The sequence below is a fragment of the Pempheris klunzingeri genome, chromosome 20, assembly GCF_042242105.1.
Source record: "Pempheris klunzingeri isolate RE-2024b chromosome 20, fPemKlu1.hap1, whole genome shotgun sequence".
Classification (NCBI taxonomy): domain Eukaryota; kingdom Metazoa; phylum Chordata; class Actinopteri; order Acropomatiformes; family Pempheridae; genus Pempheris; species Pempheris klunzingeri.
In genome coordinates this window covers 15,353,926-15,380,649 of record NC_092031.1, presented here as the reverse complement: position 1 = coordinate 15,380,649, position 26,724 = coordinate 15,353,926, and the positions used below count along the sequence as shown (strand labels likewise).

The 26,724-nt window shown below is 43.9% G+C and overlaps 2 protein-coding genes and 1 long non-coding RNA gene across 11 annotated transcripts in view; 2 read left to right on the top strand and 1 right to left on the bottom strand.

The window, feature by feature from the left end:
* Positions 1-14,770, bottom strand: part of mrtfab (myocardin related transcription factor Ab) — a 33,704-nt gene extending 18,934 nt beyond the window's left edge. For 5 of the 9 annotated variants that reach the window (XM_070851185.1, XM_070851188.1, XM_070851190.1 and 2 more), the window contains exon 1: positions 845-1,268. In XM_070851185.1, the coding sequence (XP_070707286.1) occupies positions 845-980 (136 nt within the window). In that variant the 5' untranslated portion in view covers positions 981-1,268. Of the gene's footprint in view, positions 1-844; positions 1,269-11,154; positions 11,560-14,646 lie in introns of those variants that run through there. The other 4 variants (XM_070851189.1, XM_070851193.1, XM_070851194.1 and 1 more) reach the window with 2 other exon arrangements.
* Positions 1,268-14,779, top strand: LOC139219369 (uncharacterized). Its single transcript, XR_011585718.1, has 3 exons — positions 1,268-1,433; positions 10,454-10,740; positions 14,666-14,779. It is a non-coding gene; the product is annotated as an uncharacterized lncRNA (long non-coding RNA).
* Positions 14,780-21,600: 6,821 nt separating this feature from the next.
* Positions 21,601-26,724, top strand: part of snx29 (sorting nexin 29) — a 128,948-nt gene continuing 123,824 nt past the window's right edge. Inside the window, exons 1-4 of the mRNA XM_070851896.1 lie at positions 21,601-21,789; positions 23,111-23,175; positions 23,974-24,026; positions 25,125-25,249. Of these exons, the coding sequence (XP_070707997.1) occupies positions 21,783-21,789; positions 23,111-23,175; positions 23,974-24,026; positions 25,125-25,249 (250 nt within the window). The 5' untranslated portion in view covers positions 21,601-21,782. The remainder of the gene's footprint in view (positions 21,790-23,110; positions 23,176-23,973; positions 24,027-25,124; positions 25,250-26,724) is intronic.

Sequence of the window (26,724 nt, the reverse complement as noted above, 5' to 3'; positions counted from 1 at the left end):
CCATTCCAAATTAGGCTGGATCCCCAACTTGATATTATTCATTGATATTATGTCACTGTTGGCTATCCTGATGTTTTTGTAGGCCAGTCAGATAGTGTTTGTTCTCCTGCAAATGACATCCAAATCTAAAAATGTACAGTGGTTCTAAGTGTCACATTGGATACAGCCTACAATACTATGACTACTACTACTACCAAAACTGAAAAGACAAAATCAACAACTTCCAGTCCAATAGCTCCAGTTGGGCCATAATTGAAAGGTTTTTGACCACTAGTGGCACTATGGAGCAATGTTTTTATGAGTGGGTTTCCGTTTCGTTTCTCATGAAGCATGCATGCAAAGCAATACATGTTCCTGCCTATGGCTTCACACTGTTCCACTTGTAGACAAGTGGCACTAATGTGCCAAGAAATGCAACAACGTGCCAGCAAAGGCGGGGAAGAAGAACACACAGCAAATGTTTTATAAGAATGAAAAAACATTCAAAAGGTTTTTAGGTCTCAAGAATACAAAGAAGAATTGTGAGTAACACTGAGTGTTAACATCAATTTGTTTACAAGAAAACTCCACGGAGAAGATTTAAGTTCAGTTAATTCAATTAATAAACGATGTGAGTTTACACCTGTAGTTAGGGTTAACCCTGCTCTGTATACGGTTTATTTAAACACTTCTACTTCCTTCCTCCAAAGGCCGGTAAACCAAATGGCTGATCTTTAGCACAGCGTTAACTATTTATGTGACGCCATTAAGTGCTGATATGAACCTGCAGACTGAGTCACATAAACACAAATCATATCGCATATCGTATGTCTCTACTGACTGTGTGCAGCTCTAGATTGCCCACCTTCTTTCAGGCTGTGATAGACAAGTCTGTCATGATCCATAGTCAGTCCTGCCTTCTCCATGCCTTCTCCCATTGGAGGAGAGCCGGGGGGGGAGGGTTCAAAGGACAGGCAATGGTTGGTGTCCAGCATTATCATTCAGAACGGAGATCAAATATTTTGGTAAACATTGAACTTCTCATTCACAAGCAGTCCTCCTCACAAGTCCCAAATGTTGGCTGTTTTGGCTGAGGAGGGGAGGAATGAAGAGCCCTTGATGTGTCAAAACTGCCCCAGCTGTCCCTTTAGTTAGAGGTCTTCTGTCTCTCCAAAGGAAGGACGTGAAGCAAATGCTTCAGAAGAGTCCCATACAGGATAAAAACCAAAACGTGAGTAAAAATGCTGCTACTGCCTCGCCTCTTCTCTCCCAGTGCCTCTCTCGTCAGTATCAGAGCAATCGATTGGTCTGTCTCAGCTTCTCTCTCTCTTTCTCTTCTTCCTCCTGTTCTCTCGTTCCCTTGCAGTGGCAGCCGGCGAGTCACGACAGCGCTGCCCAGCTCAGCTCAGCTCTGCGAACGTTTCCCAGAGAGACGGGGGAAAGAAATCCACAGGGTGAGTGGTGGATGAAAAGAACAAGAGAGCTGAGGGGAGGAAACTGAAAAGAGGCCAGTGGCGGAGGAAGAGAGGACAGCAGTGAGCTCGCCAGAGAGAGTGCCCAGAGAGACTGCTCTGGTTGCAGCTCCTCCTGAATCTCTCTCTCTCTGCCGCACACACACACACACACACACACACACACACACACACACAAGCAGGGAGTGCTGCCGATAAAGTTCTCCTGCTCAGCTGTTGCCATTCATTCACTGTTACAGGCTGAGGGGGGCTGCCACATGGAAACCTCCTTCCTATCAAACACATACACAGCCCACAGAACTAAATCACAGCACTGCGAATGCGACGATCTGTTCGAACAGTTTCTAGACTACACAGGCTTGATCTCAAAAATGGTGACTCAGTCGAGCTATGAGCGCATTTTATTGGACAAGAGAAAACGGCAGTAACTGTATTCAGTGGTGACTTCATCTGACATAATCGACCTTTGTCAAAGATGCTTGAGTAAATATGATACTGGGATGAATCACACTGACTTTTAGAGTGATTGATTGATACCCAATCACTGCTGCAGCTCTAAAATGTTTTTTTAAACAGTCTGCCCTTGAGGAAAGGCGTCTCATTTAGACAGGGACACTATGAAATATGCTTTGAGGCTTTTTTGACTGATAAGACTGGAGAATCTAACCCGATACGTCTTAATTCTGTTGGAAAACTCCACCAAACTCCACCAAACTGTCTCTGGCTCCTGGAGAATGTTGCTGGTAAACGGCGTCCCTGGCTGCACCCCCCTCCCCCTCTCTCCACTCTGTTTTAAATAGCAAGGCCAGTTGGCCATAAGGGGGCTATATTCAGCTTGGTATCACCTGTGCGCTCGCAGGGTAAAGTTACTTTGAGACACACACATCACGGCCTGCAAATACACACACACAAACTTTTAAGCTGCATTTCCTTGGCCTGAATCAATGTTTTATGAAGCATGACACGAAGAGAGACGCACTGATTTCATACCTTTCATCTCTCTATACATCCACTCATTAATAAAACAACAACTGAGTATAAATATCTAATATGAAAAGTCAGCACCGTGTGACATAATGCCTGACCATTACAGTGTACCTCTGTCGTACAGGTGACACACACACGGCCACAGTGCACCTGAAAACACTGAGAACACCTTGTACAAACAGTGAAGCGTATCTACAATAACTGTCTGTTATGAGTGTGTGATTAAAGTCCACCTGCTGTTATGATTCACAGTCTGGGCAGGAGACAAAGAGATGACAACACTCACTGGGATTAGGATGTCGCTTGTGTGGGCTGAGCCAATCTCAGCAACACACACACCATAAACTGACACACAGCATGCCAAACATGTCTGTTTATTTTCACCTTCGTGGCTCTAAATCCTGAATCCTTTAACATTTTCACTTCAGTTTTCTTGCAACTGAATTTTTCTCTAACTTTGATTTTGTGACTCCATTTCTGTTTTGTACATAATAATACACACGGGGCACTAATTATCAACACACAGCATGAGAGGAGGACAATTACAGCTCAACAGTAACGTATAAATTCCGTGTTGCTTGATAACGGTCATAGTTAAAGTTACCTTGACCTACAAGTTAAAGCAGTAGTTTGCAGAGGAGTTTTAATGGTTTTAGGGCTTAGTGGCTCTGCGTGGGAAGTACAGTTATGCTCTTTCCCATGACTTGCCTACGCTGGAATTAGTAGCTTTAGTAGCCTTAAGGAACCAGCAGACCAAGTATCTAGGAACTCTGTGAGACTGTATGCAGGCACATCAGGGCTTTGAGCTAAATGCTAATGCTAGCATGGCAAGATGTTCACAATGATGCTAACATGCTGATGTTTAGCAGGTATAATCATCATAGGTCATTGCGTTAGCTTAGCATGCCACTAGCATAGCTTAAAACAGCACAAAGACTAAAAGCTAATAATTGTGACAGGCCTGATTCCCAGGAGGGTCGCTGATGTTTAAAATGCAAACCAATACTACTACTATATGAAGCTTTTGCATGCTCTGTACAGTGTGTACAACCATTACATTGGCCAGAGACGTTAACCTTTTATTAAGAGAAATTAGCTGTCATAGCTGCGGCTTCGGGAACATTCCACTGAAGCTATTTGGCCTTGGACATTCTTATCAGGGTCTTTCTTTATTTGTCACTGAAACGTCCGGGAATCAAAAAAAAAACACTGCTTTTTGGGGAAGCGGACAGGATATAATTACTTTATGAAGGTCTTGCTGAAACAGTGACTTCCTGTGGATGTGTAAATGAATGGAAAACTCCCCACAGCGTCCAGCTGGTCATTATGACCTGGACTACCCAGTTCATACACAACAAAAGCATCAAAACATACCTGTTTTTGGTATTGAGATTGATTATTACTTTTATCTTACATCCAGTAATCCATTTAATTACAATCCCATTCAGAAAGACAACAGGCATATACAAATGGCAAATATAAATGTTACTCACATTAAGCATGCTTTCAATCAACCACTTCTGAGTGAAGTCAAAATGTCTCTGCACTGACTCCTTTTACATTGCCACTTTCTTCACTCAGAACATACTATAGTACATAATAACTAAGGAAACGATGGAAAGACAGGGACGATCAGAAAACAGACCTGACATTAAGTTTAACCGTGAAGGGCAGTACATTTCAATCCCTACAATTAAACACCCACACAGCTGCAAAGATACAACCTGACCTCCAAATTAGGCTCTTTTATCTTCAAAAATGCTAATGTTAAGCGAATAAAATGACTACAGCCCAAATATGTTGAATTTTTTTTACCATGCTTGTGGAATATCATGACCTTCTTGGCAGAGTTTGTGCTACAGACACGACCTGGCCAAACCAAATACCCTACCAGATTCCATTAACCTCCTCACAACAATTAGTCGTTTCTGCAACCACCCCCGATCATCCCTGACACACAAGACCTGGCAAGCCCGATTCAGGTCAACCACACGAGGAACCAGTGAGGAAATTTCTCTGGTGTGAAACTCTGCAACAGCAAACTCCTGTCTATAGTTGGCATTGGAGCTCAACAACATGCTTTATGAACACTATCTAGATCTATGTTTCGACTATATTGACAAAAATCTTGGCATGGGTATCTAAATGGGGATTGTCATAAAAAGGTATGGTTTTATTATCCGCATAGAGGCTTGGTTAACAGATTGGCAGTAAACCCGGCAGCAGTACTCCCCATTTGTATTTTCTTGTGATGTCCTTGGGTGTTGAACTGGTTACCTTCTAGTCATAAGCAAGTTTACCCACAAGACAAAAAGTTACAGAATGCACCAAACAGATGAACCAAACTAAACCTGACCTGCCGGGAAACCAGCCAGGCCATACGTCAGCCTGCCACAGGTCAGACCATCCATTAACATTCCAGCAGGGAAAACAGAAGGTGTTTTTTTCCCCTTTATTTCCTGGTTTCCCCCACCCACTCGTCTGTGGAATTTACCAACACTGTTTGCATTTGGCTGTGACTCAATGCTGACATCAGGCCCAGAACGTGTTAGTTTTTGATCCACTGACATTTCTTAACTGCAAAGTGGCACAGCCTGAGGAATCTAGTTAATCTAGTTAACGATATCTGAACCATGGTGCTCACACTGAGGAGAGAGGTAGCTGAAATGGCAGCCATGTGTGTAATCGTAAAGAAAGGATGTGGAATCTGGCACAAAACCCTAATGTAAACAGTGCTATAGCAAGCCTGCACCTAATCACTTACAGTGCCGTACTCACTCTGTGTTTGTGCCGGAAGAGGTAAACTCACCGCCGGAGGCTTTGTAACTCTGCGTGTGTTTGCAGATGAAGCAACTGTGCTTCTGGGATATCAGATGCACAGTCCCTCCCTGACCTAACACTGCACTCTAGCTTCATTCCCAACTGCGATTAAGTTTTATTCTCTTTTCAGCTTTCTCAGAGTTAACAAAGACACTCACAGCTTTGTTGGAGCTATTTTTGGCGATGCTGCCGCATTCAGAAATTACTTTGTTGAGTGCAATGTTATTAGAACCAATAAAAGTGATAACTAAAGCCGTTACAAAATGTTTTTCTTTTAAACATCTCTAATCCTGCGGGGCCATTGGTAGGGGTCTCATTGCAAATATGTAACATTATTTAGGAGTGAAGTCAAGCTCTAGTGTTTCCCAGAGTTACTAAATGTCTAAGTATATGATGTACAAGACGGATTACATTTTTCCATTTCATGCACTGATGTCTTGGCCATACTGTGATGTCTTGTGTTTTAATATCTTACTTATTTTATGTGTCATCTAACTAGGCTCGATTTCATTTTACTTTAGAATCAATTAAGGGGACATTTACAGGGGAAATAACGTTTCAAGCACTGAAATGCCAACTTAGCCTTCAGCACATGTGCACATGCAGAAACAAAGCACTATAGGTAATTAAAGCCACATGAACACTGGTAAATTTGTTGTGGGTAAAGAAAAAAAAAAGGTACTGAGCCAACTAAAAGGGTGTTTTCTGCATGGTCAAAGGCTCTTTGTTAAGTGGCCATTGCACCGTCTGCAATAGCACCCGTCACTGTGTCACAACTCGTCAATAAAAAGTAGCCCAACTATGGTCTAATTGTATACTGTCGAAGGAGAGAAGAGCATCTATAAGGGCATGAGTGTTCAAGGGAAAACACAGGCACAGGCCAGCTGGCAGCTGTTTGCATCTGGTAACATGAACCCTCACTGTAAACCAGAAGGGACTGAAGGAGGGATGGAGGAGGAGGAGGAGGGAGGGGGGGCAAGGCAGTGTTCAGCAAATGAGATTTTCAGAGAGGAACAGAAGCTGAGGAAGAGGGAAAAACCGTACCAGAGCCGGAGAGGGGTGTTCCCTGTCCGGCGATGACGGCTTTGTAACAGACTGTTACATAACTAAAACATCTGAAATTCATTTTTATTGTAACGAACCCCCTAACCTCCTGCTCTACTTACAGAGGAAACACGGCTTTCTTTTCTCCTTTATGAGTGGTTTCCATTTCAGCCCCACAACAACAACAACAGACTCCTGGGCAAACTGGCTGTGCAGAAAGGCGGTCAAAGCCAATTAGCACAATGGAGAGAAAAGAGGAATCAAGACAAACAACTACAAGGATGGGAGCGTGTGTAGAGCACCTGTAAGTCATACAGAGAGGGTGTTTAGGCCTCTGATAATGTGTGTGTTCTAGCTGGTGTTTTCCTTCAGGTTGCTCTTTGGGGTTTTATAGGCCTCTTCTTCCTGCCTTCCTGTCCTCTCGTCTTTCTGTGACTGTATATAACATCTAATAAAAGCCTGGCTGTTAATTTGCTGAGTTTTTATTAGACACCGGCTTTTAATGAGGGCACAGGTTTCTATTTATTCTGACGTGTACATGTGACAAAATGTCACTGAAAGAAAAGAAAAAAAGTTACAAAAAAAAGCACATTGCTCCTGTCAGTTACAGAAATACTACTCAGGTATCTCCCACATCAGGAGCTTAATGCATCTGAATGATAACCTATCTGGTCCTAGTGACGGCCTGTCCTTTAGTAATCGCATTTAAGACACGAAACCTGGAAAGCTGGCTTGTTATCAAGCTACCACATTACTGGAGCTAAAAACAAAGACACAACACAGAGCCATTGACAACACTGTGGAAAGGATATGTGAACATGAGAATGAAGAGGTATCGAGTGACTATGACAAGTCCCTAATGACCGTAAGCTTTTCAATCCAGACACAAACAGCTATGTTCTGTAGTCTGGTCTGACAGTGGGAACACACTGGCGGCCATCTTCTCCAAGTAAGTAAGAGGGTGCAAAACTGATGAGATGGGAGCTGAGCCCTGTGCGCTCTCCCTGGAGTCTCTGAGGTCTGGTGACACAGTCGATGCGATCTCCTGTTGTCACTGTAAGCTTCCTGCTTTGCGTGTGAGACAGACGGCTTGACTCTCACACGAACTTGGACGTCAGATCTTTCAGTAACTCTCGAGGTCTTTCTGACACATGCTCGGTTTAACTCCTGCCCTCGTCAAATCATGAAATGTTAATGAATCCTTAAATACATTTCACATGCGGCCCAAATCCCATGCTTCTTCAAAAGCTATAGCCTGCATTGTTTACGCCTCATCAACGGTGAACTTTCCTCTGCACACGGCTTGTCATCGGAGTCGCTCTAATGACAGAACAAGAGTCAGCTCACACAGTGACCTCTGCTACATTCATCAGCTAACGCTAAGTGCGCCACACTTGGTGTTAGCAGGTGAGCCACAGGCTAATGGCTGTTCTATTATTCAGAAACACCAGAGCGAGCCGAGTTGGAGACGAGGCCCAAACTAAACCCACAACAGAGTGCATGTCTTCTGCTGCACCAGGTCTGCATGTGTGACAGCAGGTACTGACTGTGTGCGTGCACAAGTACACCATTGAAATGCTCAATCACATATTTTAAAAGTAAAGGTTTGGAATGGATAATGTTGGGTTAAGATGGTTTTAAACGTGCATTGTGTTTTTCAAGCTGTAACGCTACAGCTTGTGCTGCTGAACAATGCAATTCAAGACCACTGCTGTGATTTTGAAACTGTGCACCAATCAATTTCATACTAAACACATCAGTACTACAAGTGTGTAGGCTGCACAAGATGCTGCATGAGTTTTCAGTTTCGCTTCACATAACATACATTATGAACATGCATATGTGTGCACACTGTGTCTACACACGCCAACATTGGGTTAACAGACGTGAAATTTTTTTGTAGTGTGATATTTGTGAATGCACGTGTGGGAAAATGTGTGTTTGGGCGCTCAGCGGCTCCATGCAGCATGTTTCAGACTGTTTGCGTGCCCTGGAGTAGTGCATGTTAGAAGATGTGCGTGTCTGCTTGTGGGTGTGTGTGTGTCTTTAAAGATCACCGAGCTGCATGAGTGGGCTTGTACCTGTGGGTGTTCAGGCAGGCACCGTGTTCCTGTTGCTACGAGCAGACCCACAGAGCTGATGAAGCGCTTTTCTTTAGCTTTAGGCTACAGATCTGAGTGAGGCTGTTTGGCTATGGTCTCTCACTTCTCATTATCTAACAAGAATTTACTGGATCGCAAATCAAAGATGTGAGTGTGGCGAAATACCGTGCTGTCAGGACACACTGCGTAAATGGAAGGCTACCAAAGCCTGTAAGCGCATGTCCAGATCCTGACAGTGGCATGAGTTGTGAAGTGTGTGTGTACCGGTGAGTCATGCGTACAGTAGTTCGTGGGTGTATGCGTGGTGCGCTGGACACATTTAAGACTTAAGCCTCCCCAGTTGCATAAATATGCATCTGCCTGTATGTTTATTAGACTGAAAGCTGTTTACACTCATCAAAAACGCTGACTTTTGGTCTCCTGTTGTTTAGATTGGTTCTGTTTTGTAATGTTACTGGAAAGCTGAGATTTGTGCTGCTGTTAATGCTGCTGATATAACATCCATTTATCATCAAATGCACATTCCAGTTCTCCCACGTAAATGTATGGACTCAAACTGGAGTTACTGCAGGTCAAAAACACACTGTTGTCATTACCATCTTATGTTTTAGAATAATTTTGACGCCATTTATTTTTCATCAGTGCTTCATTTTATCACCTGGAGAAGGTTTATTCTTTTTGATGAGACATTAGATTTTCGTGGGAATATGGAGATTATCTAACAACATGACCGAGTCGCTGGCAGACAGACGAGGAGACATGCAGCTGGATTGTGTTTGCTGCAGCTGTGTGTTTGGATTAGGTTGAAACTTAACTCCCCCTTTGTTCCTCCTCCATGTCCAGGTTTACAGTGCATTTATATGGTCTTATTTTTCATTTCTTCAGTTCTCTCTGCCATAACTTCACATTTCTTCCTTCTCTCCCCTTTTCTCAATGCTTATTCCTCCTTTTTCTCGATATCTTATCAGTCTCTCTCTCTCATTCTTCCCAATCCTCTCCCCTCCTACTCTCAGCCTGACAGAGAGCTGTGGGGCCTCTGCTGCTGGCAGTCTCCCAATCTGTTATATAACAGCACCATCAGCCTCCCTGAATCACTGCGGGCCTGGGCTAGCCTTGGGCAGGCTACATGTCTTGCTATCGTATCTTAAATACCGCCCAGCAGCAAAGCGTCCACCTGTGTGGGTTCACATCACACTAACATTTTAATTTTCTGATGCCATGATGATCATTTCTGGCTCCTGTCAAGCAGAGCTTGGCATTAATGACGCAACGTAGCAGTGGAAGCCACTGCCCATCTATTGCCATTATGCAGGGGTGGGGACGAAGATTGTTGTGATCTTTATCTCTTCATGTTTACAAGTCTGGATGAAGCAGTCAGCCAAATCTCAAACAGTCTACCAGCTACTCTCCCCCAACATTTAGCCACATAGTCTGAATCTCAGTCTCTGTTCAGGTTTCTTTTCTTTCCCACTTTCTAAAGGTCCAGGCATCAACTCATGGTTCAATTTTTTTATAGCCTGAGCTCTGGGTGGCAATCTACCTGTAGCTCCTGACTGTTACCTTATTCAAAGACCAATATCCCTTTTCCCAGTCCCAGCATTAAAAGTAGTTTCTTCAATGTGACAACAAAAGAAAACAGTCAATGAAAATCACAGTGGTTCCGTCAGGGTCTGATATTTACAGTGTGAACCAGTTGATTTTAAACAAGTGTCTGCAGTAAGCTGCACACTACTGCAGCCGATTTGTTTGATTAGTCCACCTCACTGGTTGTAGGTGCAACAATGAATGGAATCAGCTAATGTAGTGTTTGGTTGGAATAAAAACACGCCTCGAAAAAAAATCACTGTGAAGGCTTCCTGAGGACAGGGCTGGCACACATGAAACACTGTCTGGGTGCATTCATCATTTACAATCCATTTTCCAGTCTCGGCAGTTGTAGCTGCCGTCCGTGTTGTGATCTGGAACAATCTGTTCTGACTGAAATGAGTGGGTCATTTCCACTTAAATCTGGAGCAGAGTCTATGACGCCTCTAACCTACTTTCCCCCAGCTCCAGTCTCCTTCAGCCCGGGCAGTGTTCTCCATTCCTCCACCCTCAGCTAACCTGCAACACTCCAGCCCTGTGTGGATCATGGCCCCCGGCCTGCAGCCTGTCCTCAGGGGGCAGAGGAGCCTTGGCTCCACAGTTGACAGCTGCAGTGACTGAAGGGCGGAGGTGGCGGGGGGGGGAGAGAGCCCAATTCACCAACCTCACCTTTCGATCTGCTCGACACCCCTGACTGCCCAGTTCTGCTCAGGACAGACCCTGCAAACCTGCCCCCACTTCTGTTCTCTCAGGTAAAACCCTGAAAACTACATTTACACACGACATACTACATATATAGGAACTGCTTTTACAGTGTACACGCTCTGCATCATTAACTGATTTAGTAACTTTAGTAACTCATTTAGTAATTAATTTCTTCTTTCCCAGTTTCCATCCCTAAATGCCATCAGGTTTGGTTGACAGTAATGGTGCATTTAAGGAAAATTTTTTGCAGTTATTGATGCAAAGCAGGCATTCTCATACAAACAAGTATACACTTTAGAGTGCAGAGTCAGTATGCTAACATTTATTAAAACAGGTGCCAGCTCACACCACACCTGTAGTCAGCACAGCTCACCTTAGGGTACACTTCACAAGTAACTTTCAACGATTGTCCTCACTTTTTAAAGACACACAGACATGGAAGCAGAATAAATGGACTTTACCTGACAGGATAGTCATTTCCCTCTGTACCATGCTGAAGGGAAGCTTCACCCTCCCGGCAAGATTAACGACTCATACTCCCGACACAAGCAGAGTGAATAGCGTGAAAGGACACAACAGTGGCAGAGGGCTGGAGAGAAGTCCAGTGACAGTAAAGCCACATTAAACACGTTTGCCCCTCACTGGCAGCTGGTAGTCCACAGGTAGCAGTGCACCTCACATTCCCTTTCTCTTGCCTGTCTGTCTACAAGTGTGTGCAAGCCCCGACAGGGAGGGCGTGTGTAGGTCTGTGTGTCTGCCCCTTAGTGCTCCTTGAATAACAATAAGGTCCACCCCAAAAGTTCCAGTCTCTCTGTGTGGCTGCACATTTGTTTCAGTCCCGTTCCCGTGTACTTCTCCAAAATTAAAAAGTTTAGGTTACTCCTCTGCACTCTCTAAGCTAGTTTAGAAGGAGAAATTGAAAAAGAACAAGAAAAAAAGCTGGTGCCAAGCCTCGCCTCCTCAAATGCAAGTAACACACCCCCTCCTTTCTTGCTTTCCATTTTCCCTCGCTTTCCTTCTGCTCCCTCTCTGAGAAGTTATGCAATACTGCCATTACAGATATGACCTCCTCACTCCACTCTTACTCCCCTTCCACCTTCTTCTGCTGCTGCTGCTGCTGCTGCAGCCCACACTCTCACACTCAAACTAGCTTCTCCACCTCAAAGTTTCGAATGACCGTCACATTATCATAGCGTGACCACTTTTGTTTGCTGTGGAACAAGCCTGTGACTGGGAAGACTGGAAATGTAAAGCGATTTTAAGGCTCTGTTGTGTCAGCCTTTGTGTTTTAAATCAAATCAAAGCTCTCTCGCTCTCTCTCTCTCTCACACACACACACACACACACACACACACACACACACACACACACACACTCCCCTAAACATCTGTCTCTGATCCTCATCCTGACAAACATGTCACCTCTCTCTCTATATATACACACACATGCGTGTTTAACAGTAAATCTCCCAGCGCGGGTCCATGACTGAGGAAGGAACCCTGTGAAATAAACACATTACATAACCTGGTGTCAGAGATAAAGCTTTGATAAATGTTATTATGTGGGCATTCCATTCTGTCTCACCGTCCCAATGCACAAAGAAACGCACATGCAGTCACATGCAACGCATCCCCCTGCTCTGAAAGCATCTTCACGTAAGATTAGCTGCAAGAGTGCCTGCAGCAACATGTCTGCTTTCTGGCGAGCAGAATGAAGTGTGTAAGGAATAGGCCTGCAAGAGCAGGGGTTGTTTAAGTTTGGGAGTGGTGGCCTGAGGCTGTGTGAGGCTGTGTTTGTCTTTGTGTGTTCCTGTGAGGTAAATATGGTCCTGTGACAAGTCAACACAGGACCATTCTTAAACATTTCTTAAATGATGTAAACCTTACTTGAAATACATTTCATGCCCCACAAATACTGTTACCGCATGTATAATTGTATACCCTATAAGTGGTAAATCATTTACTGGAACAACCTTCCTCTCCTAACAAATGAACAGCAGGTCAGCCAAGTGTGTCTCCACAAATCTGGATGGCCAACGCCCCGCTAAGAACAATGGCCAATGTGGCAGACTCTCCTGATAATGCAAGGTGTGAGCACTGTGTGGGTGTAAGTAACAGTTATCTCCACGTATCTAACAAACTGTGCCTGACTTGGTGGCAGAAACATTCGGAAGCTACATTAAGCAGTGCATCCAAAGTGATTCTACTTTTAAGTGCGTGTAAGTCACACCACATTTTGAAGAACTTGATCAGTTGGGAAAGATGCCATTTGATCTCATGTGGCACTACATAGCTGCACCAAGTCAACCATGCCTTGATCTTTTACCAACACAGCTGTGGAACAGGAAGCAACCCTGAAACTGGTTATAACCCAATAAATATGCAAAAAACTAACAACAACCTAAATTGTATCTGTATCTTTCAACAACGAGACAATTTAAAATGCTTTACATAAGAAACACAAAGCTACTCAGCTGTTAGAAGGGATATGGTGCTAAACTACCACAGATTTAAATCTGATTAATTTAAAACCAGACAACGAAGCCCAGCTTAGACATGTGAACAAAACTTTCCTAGAAACAGCATTTGAGATGTGACTTTCATTTGTAAGCCCTGATTCACTTGTAAAGTCGCTGTGTGTACCCAAGAAAACCACATACATAACAAATACAACTTTTCCCTCCGCGACTCAAACATTCAATCCAAGGGAAGCTGCAGCAGTCTAGCGCTAAGTACCCTGAGCTCCAAGCTAACTCCAGACACAAAAAAGGCCTTAAATCCACGCAGCAAACGTGCAGCGCAGTCTAATCTACTGTAACAAGAGGTCAGCGCAGAGGAGCAAGCCAATTAGGTCCAGCAGCTTCTTCATCCTCTTCTTTGAGACTTCCCAGCACACAGTCTTTTACACACACACACACACATATGGTTTCACCTGAGCTCTTAAACGTCTCTCTCTCTTAAACGTCCTCTGCGGCGAGGTTAGCTCTCCACTGACAAATGCACAAGACATACAGACACATCTGACACTTGTGTGTTTTTTTTCCCCACTTTGTACTTATCTTCAACTTATGTAACATGTTCTCTGTGCACGCTTTTTTAGCTTGGAGGAATTTATGTTGGAAATAGGCCACCTCTGTGAATGATGAGTAGTGCAACGCCAATATATTCACTTCAGCTGGAAGCACGAGCGTTGGCCTACAAGGTCTGCAGTGATGGAACAGTGTTTCCTGTACAATCACCCAGCGGGTCAGACGGAAAACTGTCCCTATAGCCAGGAAATACAACATTTATTCATCCTCCGTAGCAGACAATAGTCTGTATGTTAAGATGTAAACATTCAAATAAGCTAATAGACAAAGGGTCAGTGCTTGCCTGCCTTCTTCAAAACATTTCTAAAAGGAACAGTGTGAAACTGCTAAAGGACCGTAGTGGTCAGTCTTTGTTTTGGGGGGCTTTCTTTACAAAATCTGTTAAAACTAGGGTCAGGCGGTAGGGGAAAAAGGGCAAGATGGACAAAGAATAAACATTGTAGTCCACATTTCTATGTGTATCTGACCATTACTGAATCAAAAACCCCTCTCCCCAAAATGGGGGATTTTGGGGAGAGGGGTATTTAATTTTGCATGATCTGAAGAAAAGTAACCAGGCAGGATCTGTTTGATGGCTGCAATGCACAACAATATGAAAAAGAAGGGATGAGTGTGGACAAGAAAACAAGCTAAACAACACTACTGTACACTACAGTTATTTCCGTATGCAAACAGTGTTTTTATGTTAATCTCAGCGGCGTTCAAAAGTTTTGGATAAGAGTTTTGAAAGCCAAAACACTGTAGAGCAGTTTGTAAAACCCTACGCAGTAACCAGGGCAGAAACTATTTGTCCCTCCACACCAACGCTTAGCACACATTGCAAGTATGTTTTACTTGCAATGTGTGCACGCCACTTAAGTCTCACCATTCTTTCTCTCCTGTAGAGGCAGCAGGTTGGGAGCAGGCTGAAGGGACAACTCCTGAAGCTCGCTGGTCACTGCCTCGCTCCGAGGGCTCGGGGCCAAGCCTGGCGTCCCAGTGACTTCCATGCTGCCAGGACTTGGCTCCTCCCCTTTCTGTAGGTGTAGCGTTGCCAGGGTGACGGAGAGACCTGCAGCGAAAAAAGGACATTAATAGTTTCATGACTCATCAAAGAGCTCCGTGTGAGGTTAAGGCAACAGCTACCAAGAATAAAGTAGGATTCTTTATCTAAAGGTGCAATCAAGAATACTTTACTGGTTATCTGTACAAAATGAACTGTCAAATATCAAATCTATGTGCTGTGGATTTGGTTTAGTTTGATCTCAACATTTAGTTAAGAGAGAAAACTTTGATATTGATGCAGGGGTGGATTTTGTTTTATCAGATCATCAGTGAAATGTGTTGTGTATGTTATAGTGTGGGGGATTCACAGTATTCATTAAAGCCATGGAACAAAAAAAATTGCAACCGTGCACTTTTATGGGCTACAAGTCAAAAGGTTACTCCCAGTAAATGTCTCCTCTCTGTCCATCGCTCTCTCTCTCCCTCACACACACATACACCCACTAACTGGGGAAAGAGGAAGAATGCAGGGCTGTAGGCTAGAGGATTAAATCAGCCATTACGGAAGAATTTGCATGTTAGAGCTTTTACAACTGTTGCTGTAGCCGCTGCGTTACAGAGTCAGAACTCTGTTTATGGATCGCTTTTTCTTTAACTTCTTAACAACCTCGGTGCGATTTCCATCCATTTAACCCATCTAACAACTGGCCCTCAGAGCTGGAGGTGAATCATAAAGGAAGCTTTAAAAGCTGTTGTGCGTATGTGTCTGTGTGTGTTTTGTGCTGCATCTGGCTGCAAGACTAATTTCCCTATTGGGGGCGGTTACGGTAAAGTTAAAAGTCGAGTGAAAGGTTGTGAAATGCTTGACTTAAACGAGCAAAAACATCCTAAACCGCGATAAAATGGTTCCATGCAGCCAAATTGGACTAACTCAAGCCAGAAGATGGAGACTTAAGGCGAAAGTTTAGATTTTGATGGGTTAGCTTGTGTTAGCTCCGTTTATTACAGCCTTCTCCTTGTAATCACCTCATTCTGGGCGGAAGTCCAATATAAAACATGTTTTACTCTGTAACCTAAATTATACATGTGCAAGATTCAACATGAGATTAAGCAATGTCAAGGGAACAAAGAGGACCCTGGCCATACAATACATGTTTTTAGCAAAATAATTTGCATTTACTGAGTTTAGGCTAGTTGGTTTGTACCCGTGACAGAAATGTTGCCAAAATAACAACAATTATGTCCAAATTTTGTGCTGCAGTTTGCCACAGACTTGTGTTCACAGTACACCAGTAATGTGTGACTGCCAGGCATGCATTGTGTTTCAGACTGGCAGGTACATCTGTAATGTAAACTGGTTAAACTGAATGAAGCTACTCCTAAACACAAATCTGTCTGAGATTAGACTAGTCTGGGGGATATATATCCATTGTAACTCACGACAAACTTATTTCCATCTGCTTTAAGGATCAGATACTCCTGATTAACGGGACTCAGTCTGGTCGAACCGGCTATCCTCCGTCATGAGACACCAGCAACCTGGGCAGCACATCACTAGTGGTTGTTTATGAAGGCGGGCCTGCTGCTGTGCTGTGTGCTGATCTCTCTCCTGCTCTCTCTGCAAATACGGCTTTTCTAGCCGTGGGGTTCTAGTGGGGATTCTGTCACTGCTGCACAGCCGGCCTGAACACAATGAGGCAGTGTTGTCTGAGATGTCACTCTTCTCTCTCACTAACAAATGCCAGCGCTCGCGCGTCTGAATGGCGACGCACTGACCACATGACACACTGAATGTAGACTTGATGTTGATGTTGCTGGCCTCAGGATTACATTTTATATGAGATGAAGGAGTTCTTGATAAATTAGGGAGCAAGCCCTCGTCTGCTCCCCAAAAAAAAGCTCTGACTCAGCAGCAAAAGCATGCAGACATGATTTTTTGCGTGTGCATTTTTGCCCGATCATATTACAATCTTTAAATCATGTGTTATAGATGTTAACAAACAAAACGAGCCCAGCTACGTTCAGGAGTCACAAGCCTTTCCTCTCAGACTGAGGAGAACAAACCAGGAAACTGGTATAGAGAGGGAAGGAAATAACATGACAGTCAAATTCAGTGGTTGCTAAAATGCATCACTCAATCAGGAATTCAGGATCAGACTGATTCAGTATGGCAAACATTTCTAGAGAGAAATTAGCCAGTGTTTTCACCCTCAGTGAATAATGCATTACTAGCATCTACAGTAGGGCACTCTGTATTCTTAACACTTAGCAGTGCAAGCTGCCATGATCTGACGGCAGGGTAATGTTTATAGTGGCTTCAAGGCAACATGTGACCTCTGTCTCACTTACAGATGCATATCTACTGTCAACAAGACGTGGGAAAGTATTTGTGGTTTTATATCTCTGCTGTGTGTACAGTGATGCCTCCACAATCTGACCTAACAGGACCCAGGACTCTGCAGTGGCCTGGATATCAGGTGTTACAAAGTTAATTAACCCAACCATTGGAAATCGATAGCTTTCTAGAGATGCTCACTGCAACATCACTTACTTCATCCATACTTTCCCAACGCAGGACTGCTGTTCAAACACGCAGCGTACTTTTCTGGTGAAATGCACTGTACAGAGACACCGTGTACTCATTCCTCCCTACGTGCCCACACTAGCCTTTCAGATATGTATCACAATTACATAGACACCTCTTGACAGACTCGCTTTGTTTCACTGTCAAACACAAGAAAACCGCTGCCAAGATCTCCACAGGATCACTTTAGTGGCAGCCAGGTAAAAGATGTGGTTCCCACCTGGACTGTCATGAAGAAGGCTTGATGGGTCACAGGCTTGTTGCTTACCTGTATCACTAAATCCTTAAGGGGCGTGTTCCCATTTCAGCAGGACGGAGCTTTGAAGGGTTCTGTTGAAGAAAACACAAAGAGCAAGACTTGAGCAGAGAACTGCTACTGTACCTGCCAACACCTTTGTTATACCTACTCTGGTGCTTCATCTCCGAGATGTTCAGCTACAGGATCTGTCCCACCTGAAACCAGGCCATGTGCCATTGTGGAGTAAAAGAGGTTAAAACATGGGATGAATGAGAACTGATCATGTGGGCTAGAGGAATCCACGTTGCAGGAGGCCTTGCCACAGATGTCATGGGGCAGCAGCCGACAGCTGACAGTCCAAAACACAGACATGCTAAGCTATTGTTAGCTCGTCTGGGTGGGAGTTAACCTCAGCAGTCTGAAGGCATTTTTTAGTGAAGCTACAATATAAATGGCCCACAAACAGCACAGTTGACGTAACACATCAGTAATTACAGAATAAGGTACTTCTTTGTAGCGTCGGCTACATTTGGAAGCTGTCCGGCATCCCTGTTGACTGCAGACACCCCAAGTTAGCTAGCTACCGTTAGCATGCTACATCAGCCATTACCCTCACCGCTAGCTGCGTTAGGCTGGGGCTGCTCTGACAGCAAAGCTACATAGCGCCGTGACGCTGTCGATGTAATTTATATATGTACACACGCTTACTTTTCATGGTCGCCGCTTGTGTGTTGTGTAGGATAAACGGCTTTGGCATCACACCGCCACTTCCGAATCACAAAGGAAACTTTAACCGGAAAGCCCTCCTCTGCGTGGGACGCACAGACCCACTTCCTCCACGCAGTTTACAGGTTTACTACTGCTGCCCTGTGACAGCAGAGGGGACAGCGGAGACGTGCCGCTCGGCTCAGCCACAGCGCTGTCTCTAATAAGACCTAAAGGAGCATTTAACGTGAAGAAACGGGGAAAATAAACGAGAAGTAAGCGTACAAACATGATGGTGTGTACATCCGCCTGTACGGTCTCTGTCTCCATCTAGTGTCCGACTACACGCACTGCAGGAGGAGAGAGCTACAGGTTTCACCGGCTGGCCTCGTCCTTCCTACACACAGTCTGTGATTGAATGTTTGGTGGATCACCGGGGGGCTGCACGGTACTTTACAGGTGCTTTGGTTCAGTTTGTAAGAAAGGACCGTGCCAACATAAAACATGCAGAGCAAGAAATACTTCCTCAAAACTCAGAATGAAGCCATTTGAAGTCAGTGGTCCAGTGCTCAGACAGATTAACAGATCAATCAAACGTGTTTGTGAAAATGTTTTAAATTTAATTTTAACAGCATCCTCAGGTGAGCAGCAAAAATAAGTGACAAGGAACTTCTGAATTAGCTATTTACATGAATCAGTCCTTAGGGAATAGAGTTGATTACTTATTGATGGGGTCAGAGGATGCATAAATTAGATAAGAAACACATAACACCATACAGACCCACACACACAGACACCCCCCCCCCCCCCCATCTAACTGTTATGTATCTCTTTTCCCATCTGTATTCAAAAACATGATTTGATTTCTAACTTGATTTCTAATTCTCATAGTTAGTTCCTCCATTTCAGATATTTAATTTATCAGATCCTTCCATCTGGAATTAGTTATCATCTTTTAATCTTTACCCTCAATCGGCCTGTCGGGTGGCGGTGGAAGATTTATCTGTGTGTAATCCACGCATCACTCCTCGCCATCATTCTTTACTATTTTATCCAGCCATGCCTCTCAGCAGCCACAGGGTGATGCTCGAAAAGTCTCCCTCACAGTCTGCCATGGGACAGTGTGAAGAGATGCAGTGCATTTTGGGGGAAGTTGAATAGAACAAGTGAGCTCATGGCGCGTACTCAGAAATTCATGCTCATCTAATATACATCCGGGAATTTCTCGTCTCCACAACATCACAGACAATGCAGTTGAAACACACTACATACTCAATTTGATGTCACGTTTAGCATGAATGGTACATTAGTGTGTCACCCCGAGCACTGCCCCTCTCCCCTGGTCCGTCTAACGACAGGAGTGGAGGCGGCTGGACACGAGCTGCCGCACATCTTGATTAGTCCTGACTTTAAATGACCGCTTCAGACTCCACCACACTGACAGATTGTTGACTCTGTGTGCAGTTGGTCTCATGCCAGCCTTTGTTTTCTTTGGGCAGCTGTTCCACCTTTGTATTTATTTATCTATTTGCTTCTAATCCCTGTGTCCCTGTCCCTCCAGAAGACCTGACTCCTGCCTCTGTCTCCAGTCCTCTTGCTCTGCCTGCCTTTCAAGGATTCAAGCATCTTTATTGTCATACCAGCACACACTTCCACATGAGATGGCACAAAATTAAGTACTCGGGTTCCGGTTATAAGCTGAAGAGAATCAATACAGTGGATAAACAAGAGCATTAGGAAATGAAAGCACTATATAGATAAGCATTTAACAGTGAAAAATAAGCATGACAATAGAGGTACTCCAGCTTTTTGGCAAGGAGCTCAGTTTGTTTGTTTCCTTCGGCTGATGTGTGGTGGACAAATCTTCTGTTACAGTATTATGAAACAGGAACGAAGGACAGTCCTGTCATTGTGGCCAGGATGTTTGATTTTCGGTGGTGCTGTTTTTTGAGGGAGGTCCTTATGTTTCTATTGCATCCAATCTGTAAAATTAGGAACTACTTTTGACCAGTTCTGAGGAGAGTCCTCAACCTACCAAGGCCAACAAAGGTCTGGATTGATGAACAGATTGTTTCATTCATCGGCCCGTGTCCAGTTCATCAGTTTGTGCCTGGTAAACTGAATCTGACAGGATTAAAGGTGTTTATTCTTGCAAGTCCAGGTGGCTCAGTGCTGGACTTTGAAACCTGCATGGGCAAGAACACCTTCCCTCAAGTCCAACAGATGGGAATAGGTGGAAATGCAGTGGAAATGAGACGGTTCCAAGAGGAACACCGGTCTACTTTGACCAGTATTTTACCACCACCAGTCTTCTGGATGCTCTTCAAAAAAGGGGCCTGCCAGCTACAGGAACAATTAAAAAAAATTGAACCCCTAAAGAGTGCCACTCCACCGCTGACAACATCCTGTGCAAAAAACCGAGAGGGTCATCAGAAATGATTGTACGGAGACCTGACGAAGTAGCGCTCACCAAGTGGATGGACAACAAGCCTGTTGGCATCACCCGCTCATGGGATTGAGCCTCAGGATACCTGTTCCAGATGGTCGAAGAAAGAAAAGAGGCAAATCCAACTCACATTTAGTTTTTTCTTTTGACTTTTATTTGCTGCTGAGAGTCCCGATGAACAGAAGCAGTCTCATATGTCTCCCCGTAGCTGATTGGCTGTAAACCCAAAGTACAGCTGGGGATGACGGAATTGTCATTAGTTTTGCAGGAATTTTGTCATAAACCAAAGTAAATCTTTGACTTGATGGTGGATCAGGGATCACTAAAATTACTACAATTCAACCTGAAGGAAGCTTAACAATGTCTGTACCAAATGTAATAACCATCTTTTTAACAGTAGTCCAGACATTTTACTCAATGAACCATGAATCCGTCCAGTAGAAAACCCTCAAATCCCGATTATATTTGCAGAACAGTTCTGTGTCTGTTTCACCCTGCACACATTCCAGTAAATACACAGACATTTAAAGGTTAAATGCAACATATCCACTCCTCTGCACGGCAAATGATGCTGCTGTAGTTCCGACGCAAAAGACTACAACTCCCACTAGCGCTTCCCTATCATATGACATGTGTGTGTTTGGTCATGTGACCTTGTCACGGCTCAGTCACTTCTCGTCTCGCCGTCCCTGCAGAAACTGAAAACACCGCACTTCTCTCCCCCAAAGCCTCCCCCGCGCTACAGACGGCTGCTCCCATGGCGCTCAGGTCTCACTCCCGCGTGTGTTCGCTGCAGTTTACGCGCTCCACAGGCTCCGTGTCAGACTTACATGTCAGCCTGTGGTAGACCCACAGCCCCGGCAGGCCTCTGCGTCCACCGTGGGAGCATCAGTGCCTCACGCCGCGGTTGGGTGGGTCCGGCTCGGCCACAGAGGCGGCATGGGCCCGGTGCATAGCTAGCCGGTGCTCTGACAGGCTGCACAGAGGGATGAACCACACGCTGCCGAGCTTGGAGGACACTGCTAACGGAGCCTGGCTGGCAGAATGAACGGTGAGTTCTGCTTTTGGTCTGTCACTCCTTCACAAGAGCATAAAACAGCAAATCACGCGTGCAGGAGTGCATTCAGTCACTTGTTACTAGCTCCTGTGCTCAGACAGTGAGTTGTGCATTTCTGCTGAGTTGTTAAATGCACTTCAGCCACTTCCCCAGCGTTAATATCCAGCTAATGGCCTGTCTGCTCTTTCTCACCTTGGTGAATTAATAGCTAGACGCCCAACTTGTGCTTCAGATCCATTAAAAGCAATTCATCACTGTTCAAGTACACTCTCTGAGGCTCTAAACGTGTTTGATCGCTCATTATATGAATTTGTCAGTGCATGATTAAGAGCACATGGTGCTGTTCAGCTCCTCTGAGGCAACCCGGAGAACACCTGATGGTTTTTTTGGCAGGAGGCGAGTTGCCAAGACTGAATCCCATGTAAGCACATGGGCGGAGGAGAGTGACCTCCATCCCCCTGCAGCTGATGAGGTGCTCTTAAGCAAAGCACCTGACTGTGGTCCAACTGGAGAACTCCTGGTTAATGTTTCTAACAATATGTAACTGTATAAATGTCCATGAGAAGGAAGGCTGGAGCAATAAACACGTAATTAGAGCTCCAGCTAAGGAATGTTTTCATTTTCTTTTTTTGATCCATCAATCATCAAAAAAAGTTATTTTGTCTCATCTTATCCATGGTCCAGAACCCAAGATGTTAAATTCACAATAATATAAAATGGAGAAAAGCACATTAGAGAAGCTGGAATCAGACTATCATTGAGGGTTTTGGTTAAAAAATTGCTGTAAAATTATCAAATGAATTTTTTGTCTATTAAACTGATTAATTCAATAATCGTTTTGTTATAGAAAAAAATATTCTAACAAAAATAGAAAGTTCCTTGAAGATTATAACTGGAATACTACATAATATAGAAGCCATATACATTTATTTATTGGTTAATTTAACGGGGACAGTGCACATTAATGAACATAGCTGTAAATTTATTAGTTACCCTGAAAAGAACAGGATTCAATTAAAATCGTCACTGAACTAGTTTAAAAACAAGTAGAGCAATAACAGTACATGAATATTAAAGATAAACACTTCATCAAAACGGGGACCCACTCGTGAAAACATCGCTCCGTATCACCACTAGCGGTCAGGAGCACCACAAGGGGCCTTTAATATTAGAGAACAGTAGAGTTTTGTCACATTGACTCGCACTGTTGTGAAAGTTCTTGAAGCTCTCGACATGCGTAATTAATACAGGAAGAAGTCACGACTGGGAAATTGAGTTTAACGTTTCCTCGGTTTGTCTGTGCTCATCTCTGCAGGCACTCAGCAGAGTGATGCCAAGAGGCAGCACCTCCTGGAGAGGCTGCTGGATGCTGTCAAACAGGTGAGTCCCCTGCACCGTCTTTATGGGGGAGACGGCATAGAACCAGACGTTTAATCTGACTGGTTATCTGGATCTGTCAATTCCTGTCTTAAATGATTATCAGTCTATTATCATAGACTGATAATATTATCATAGACTGATAATAGAAATTGCAAATTGCCCTAATGTGGGACAAATAAAGGTTTATCTTATCTTATTTTATTTCACTGCAACAAGGGGATTATTTATGATTGGCCAAAGTTTGTGGTGTCTGATGTCGACTGTATTCCAAAATACCAGACCAGAGGAAGTAAAACTGAGCACAGTTTGGCAGTTGTGGTCTGATGTGATGTCCTTTTCCCTACATAGAAGGACAAAAGTGAAACTATGCACGATATCAGGGCCGGTCTGCACTGGTTTCTGGTTTCAAGGGGCTGAGTTTCCTTACAGAAGCTCCAGCGAGTAACCGTTAGTGGGCATTTATTCAGGTGAGGATGTTCGCGCTCAGGTTTTACAGAATCGAGGGTTGGAGTTGGCCTGCATTTATTTTTGCCCCAGTTTTGTCTCGAATCCACTCAATCTGCTCATAATCAGCACTCCAAACTTTCCAGCTACTACCCAAACGATGAGGCTGCTGCGGCGCCTCGGGTTATTGAAATGTCCCCATGCAGTGCTCCGTCAGCGCTGCTCACGAGCAAAAAGGCCGTGTCTGATCTGTGGCCGCTTCAGCGAAATCTTGACAAAGTGCTCCTTGTGTGCCGGACTAAGGTTTGAAGGATTTCACCGGCCGCTATTGTCATTCCCTTCATATCTCTGCAGTGCCAGATCCGCTTTGGAGGAAGAAAGGAGATCGCCACCGACTCAGACAGCAGGTGAGAGAAGCCTCTTCAGCTGCATCCGTGTTTGCTTAGCGCCCAGTGGGTCGTTGGGTTCGGTGTGTAATCCCAGGTTACTTGTTGCCTCTTCTGAGCAGCGATCTGACTATATGCAGAAATAACAAACAACTCACCAATAACACACACTCACACCTCCAGTTTATGTCCTAGACCCAAGAACCATGACAGGAGGCTCTAATACCTCAATATCTCTACCATAAATGCTTATTATTATAAGACTCAGTCGTGCAATATCTCACCGCTGACTGTACAAGCACTTTACCCTCCATCACATCTAAGCAATAAGTCAGTTCTGTTTATGACGTCACTGATGTTCATAAAAGGAATTACTGGGTGTACTAACCTTTTTGATAGGAGCTTAATGCTGTCAGAGGGAAATACTTGATCAACTTCTCATGTCCTGTGCTGCTCAGGTGTCACTTTGAGGTCGCAGCTAAGGTTTTTGAACATTAATGACCATTTTTTTCCTCTATTGATGTCTTTGTGACTTTTATAATAATGTAAATTCATATTAAGGAGATATAAGTGTAGTGTGGACGTGTTTAACTCAGTGGTGGTCTTCAAGTCAAGACTGACATCCTTTTCATTTCATCTGAAAATATACCCAATGGTACTTGGAGTTTAAATGACTCCCATAATTTCCGGTGGCGTTCCAACACTGCAGGGGTGTCTGTCCTCCTTCATCTCCCCGCACTGTTCTGTCCACATCGACCAGTGTAGGGATGCTTTTCTGTGGTTGTAGCAATGAAGAGAGGAGTCCAAGATTCATTCAAGAAGTTTATGTAGGTGTACGAGCTCGGAGTCCAACATCACAGGCATAGATGAGACTAAGGAATACAGAGTAAAGCTACCACATATATAGGATTCTACAAACTATATCTGGTTTCAGATACATGAGAGCATGTCCCAAGATGGACTTGATCTTTCCTTAGAACAACCAGTTGTCCAGACAAAGCGGAGTCGGAAGAGTAGTATGCTGACTTGAGAGTAACATATATACCATGTATGACACAAGCCAGTGAGAATGATGAATCCCCTTTCCCTCCCAACGGTAACTTGTCTTCGTCTCTGTAGGGTGATCTGTCTGTGCGCCCAGTTTGAGGCGGTGCTGCAGCACGGCCTGAGGAAGAGCCGAGGCCTGGCTCTCACCGCAGCCGCTCTCAAGCAGGCCGCGGGCTTCAGCAGCAAGACCGAAGCAGGTACGTCACGTGGCCGGCTGCCCGGCCCGTTACGCTCGGCTCTGAAGGTGAAGATCAAGGCAGCAACTTAACTTTAGCCTGCAGCCGTCATCTCGGAAAAAGGAGACCACACACACGCCAGATGGTTAGACTAGATAGGGCCTACAGTTCACTACGCTACATGTGCAAGAAGGTCTCTGCGCTCACCTGTCTGTCTTTAAACCCTCGTCTCTCTCACTCTGCCTGCGGTGGGCTGCACACCTGCTGCAGCTTTGCTCTCCTAAAAACTGCACGAGATGTGCTGTCGTTAGAAATTCATGTTGCGTGCCCAAGCATTGTTCAAACCCCCAGAAGTTTATTTTAGATTCCAGTCAAGATCCCAAAGAACCCAATGAGCCTTTGGCACACTGAACTACAGCGAAAAGCTGGAAAGCTGGAACAAAAACACACAAGACATCAGATATATTTCCAGTTGATTTAATAATAGATCAGCTGTAAAAAAAAAACAAAAAACGGAGTGAAAAAATTCGAGTAGATTTAAGTGCATTGGAATGAATAACTGTGTTGGAAAGTGCCGATAGATAATATATTCATTATTTGATATGGCTGTGCTGCATTCAGAGTTCCCTCTGTTTTTCTTATTTCCTCCTTTACTTTTCGGTGCAGCCTGAGGAAGAGAGCTGTGCATATTAACACAGCCACCTCTGTTTCACATTTAATTGAAATGTTGTGGGGAAAAAAAAAACTTTTTGTGAGAAATTACTCTTTTTATTCACCATCAGATGTATCTGAAGTAAGTGAAGTTTATTTAGTAAAGCACTTTTCACAGAAAACAAAGTGCTTTACAGGAGTAAAAGAAAATAAAAAAGAATAAATATAATAAAATCACAAATGAGATCATAAAAACAATCAACCATAAGAATGATCAGATCTAAAAACACCCCGATCATATCCCATGAGCATTAGACAGCAGGAGGAGAGGAAAAGGCCCCTTTGAATAAATATGTTTTAAGCTGGTTTTTTAAAATCACTCTGTGTCTGCTGGGAGCTGCAGTCCTTGTGCTATATGGTGGTAATCCCCAATTAGATTTAATAATATCTATATAACTGTAATAATTGTTGGCTTGCATTTGTGTTACTATCAATTATCTATTGTTGTTCTATTTCAACTGTTTTTTCCATCAGCACTAGCTTTTTTTTTTTAAAATAATTTGTCCATTAGGTATTTCAACTGTCTAACCTAAACATTTACTTTCATTACACACTTTTCACTTTACTTTTATCCATCATAGCTGCAGTATAGTGCAAATAGCACCTGCCACAGTGGCTATTTACACCCAAATGTAAGTTGGAAAGAGTTTAGTGTTTAATGTACTCCAACTTTTATATTTGTATTTGACTCATTATTTTATCTTAACCTAGCCAAGTAGTTTTGGTGCCTAAACCTAACCAATCTGGGACTGAAAACTGATAATAATAAAAGAAAACTGAAACAT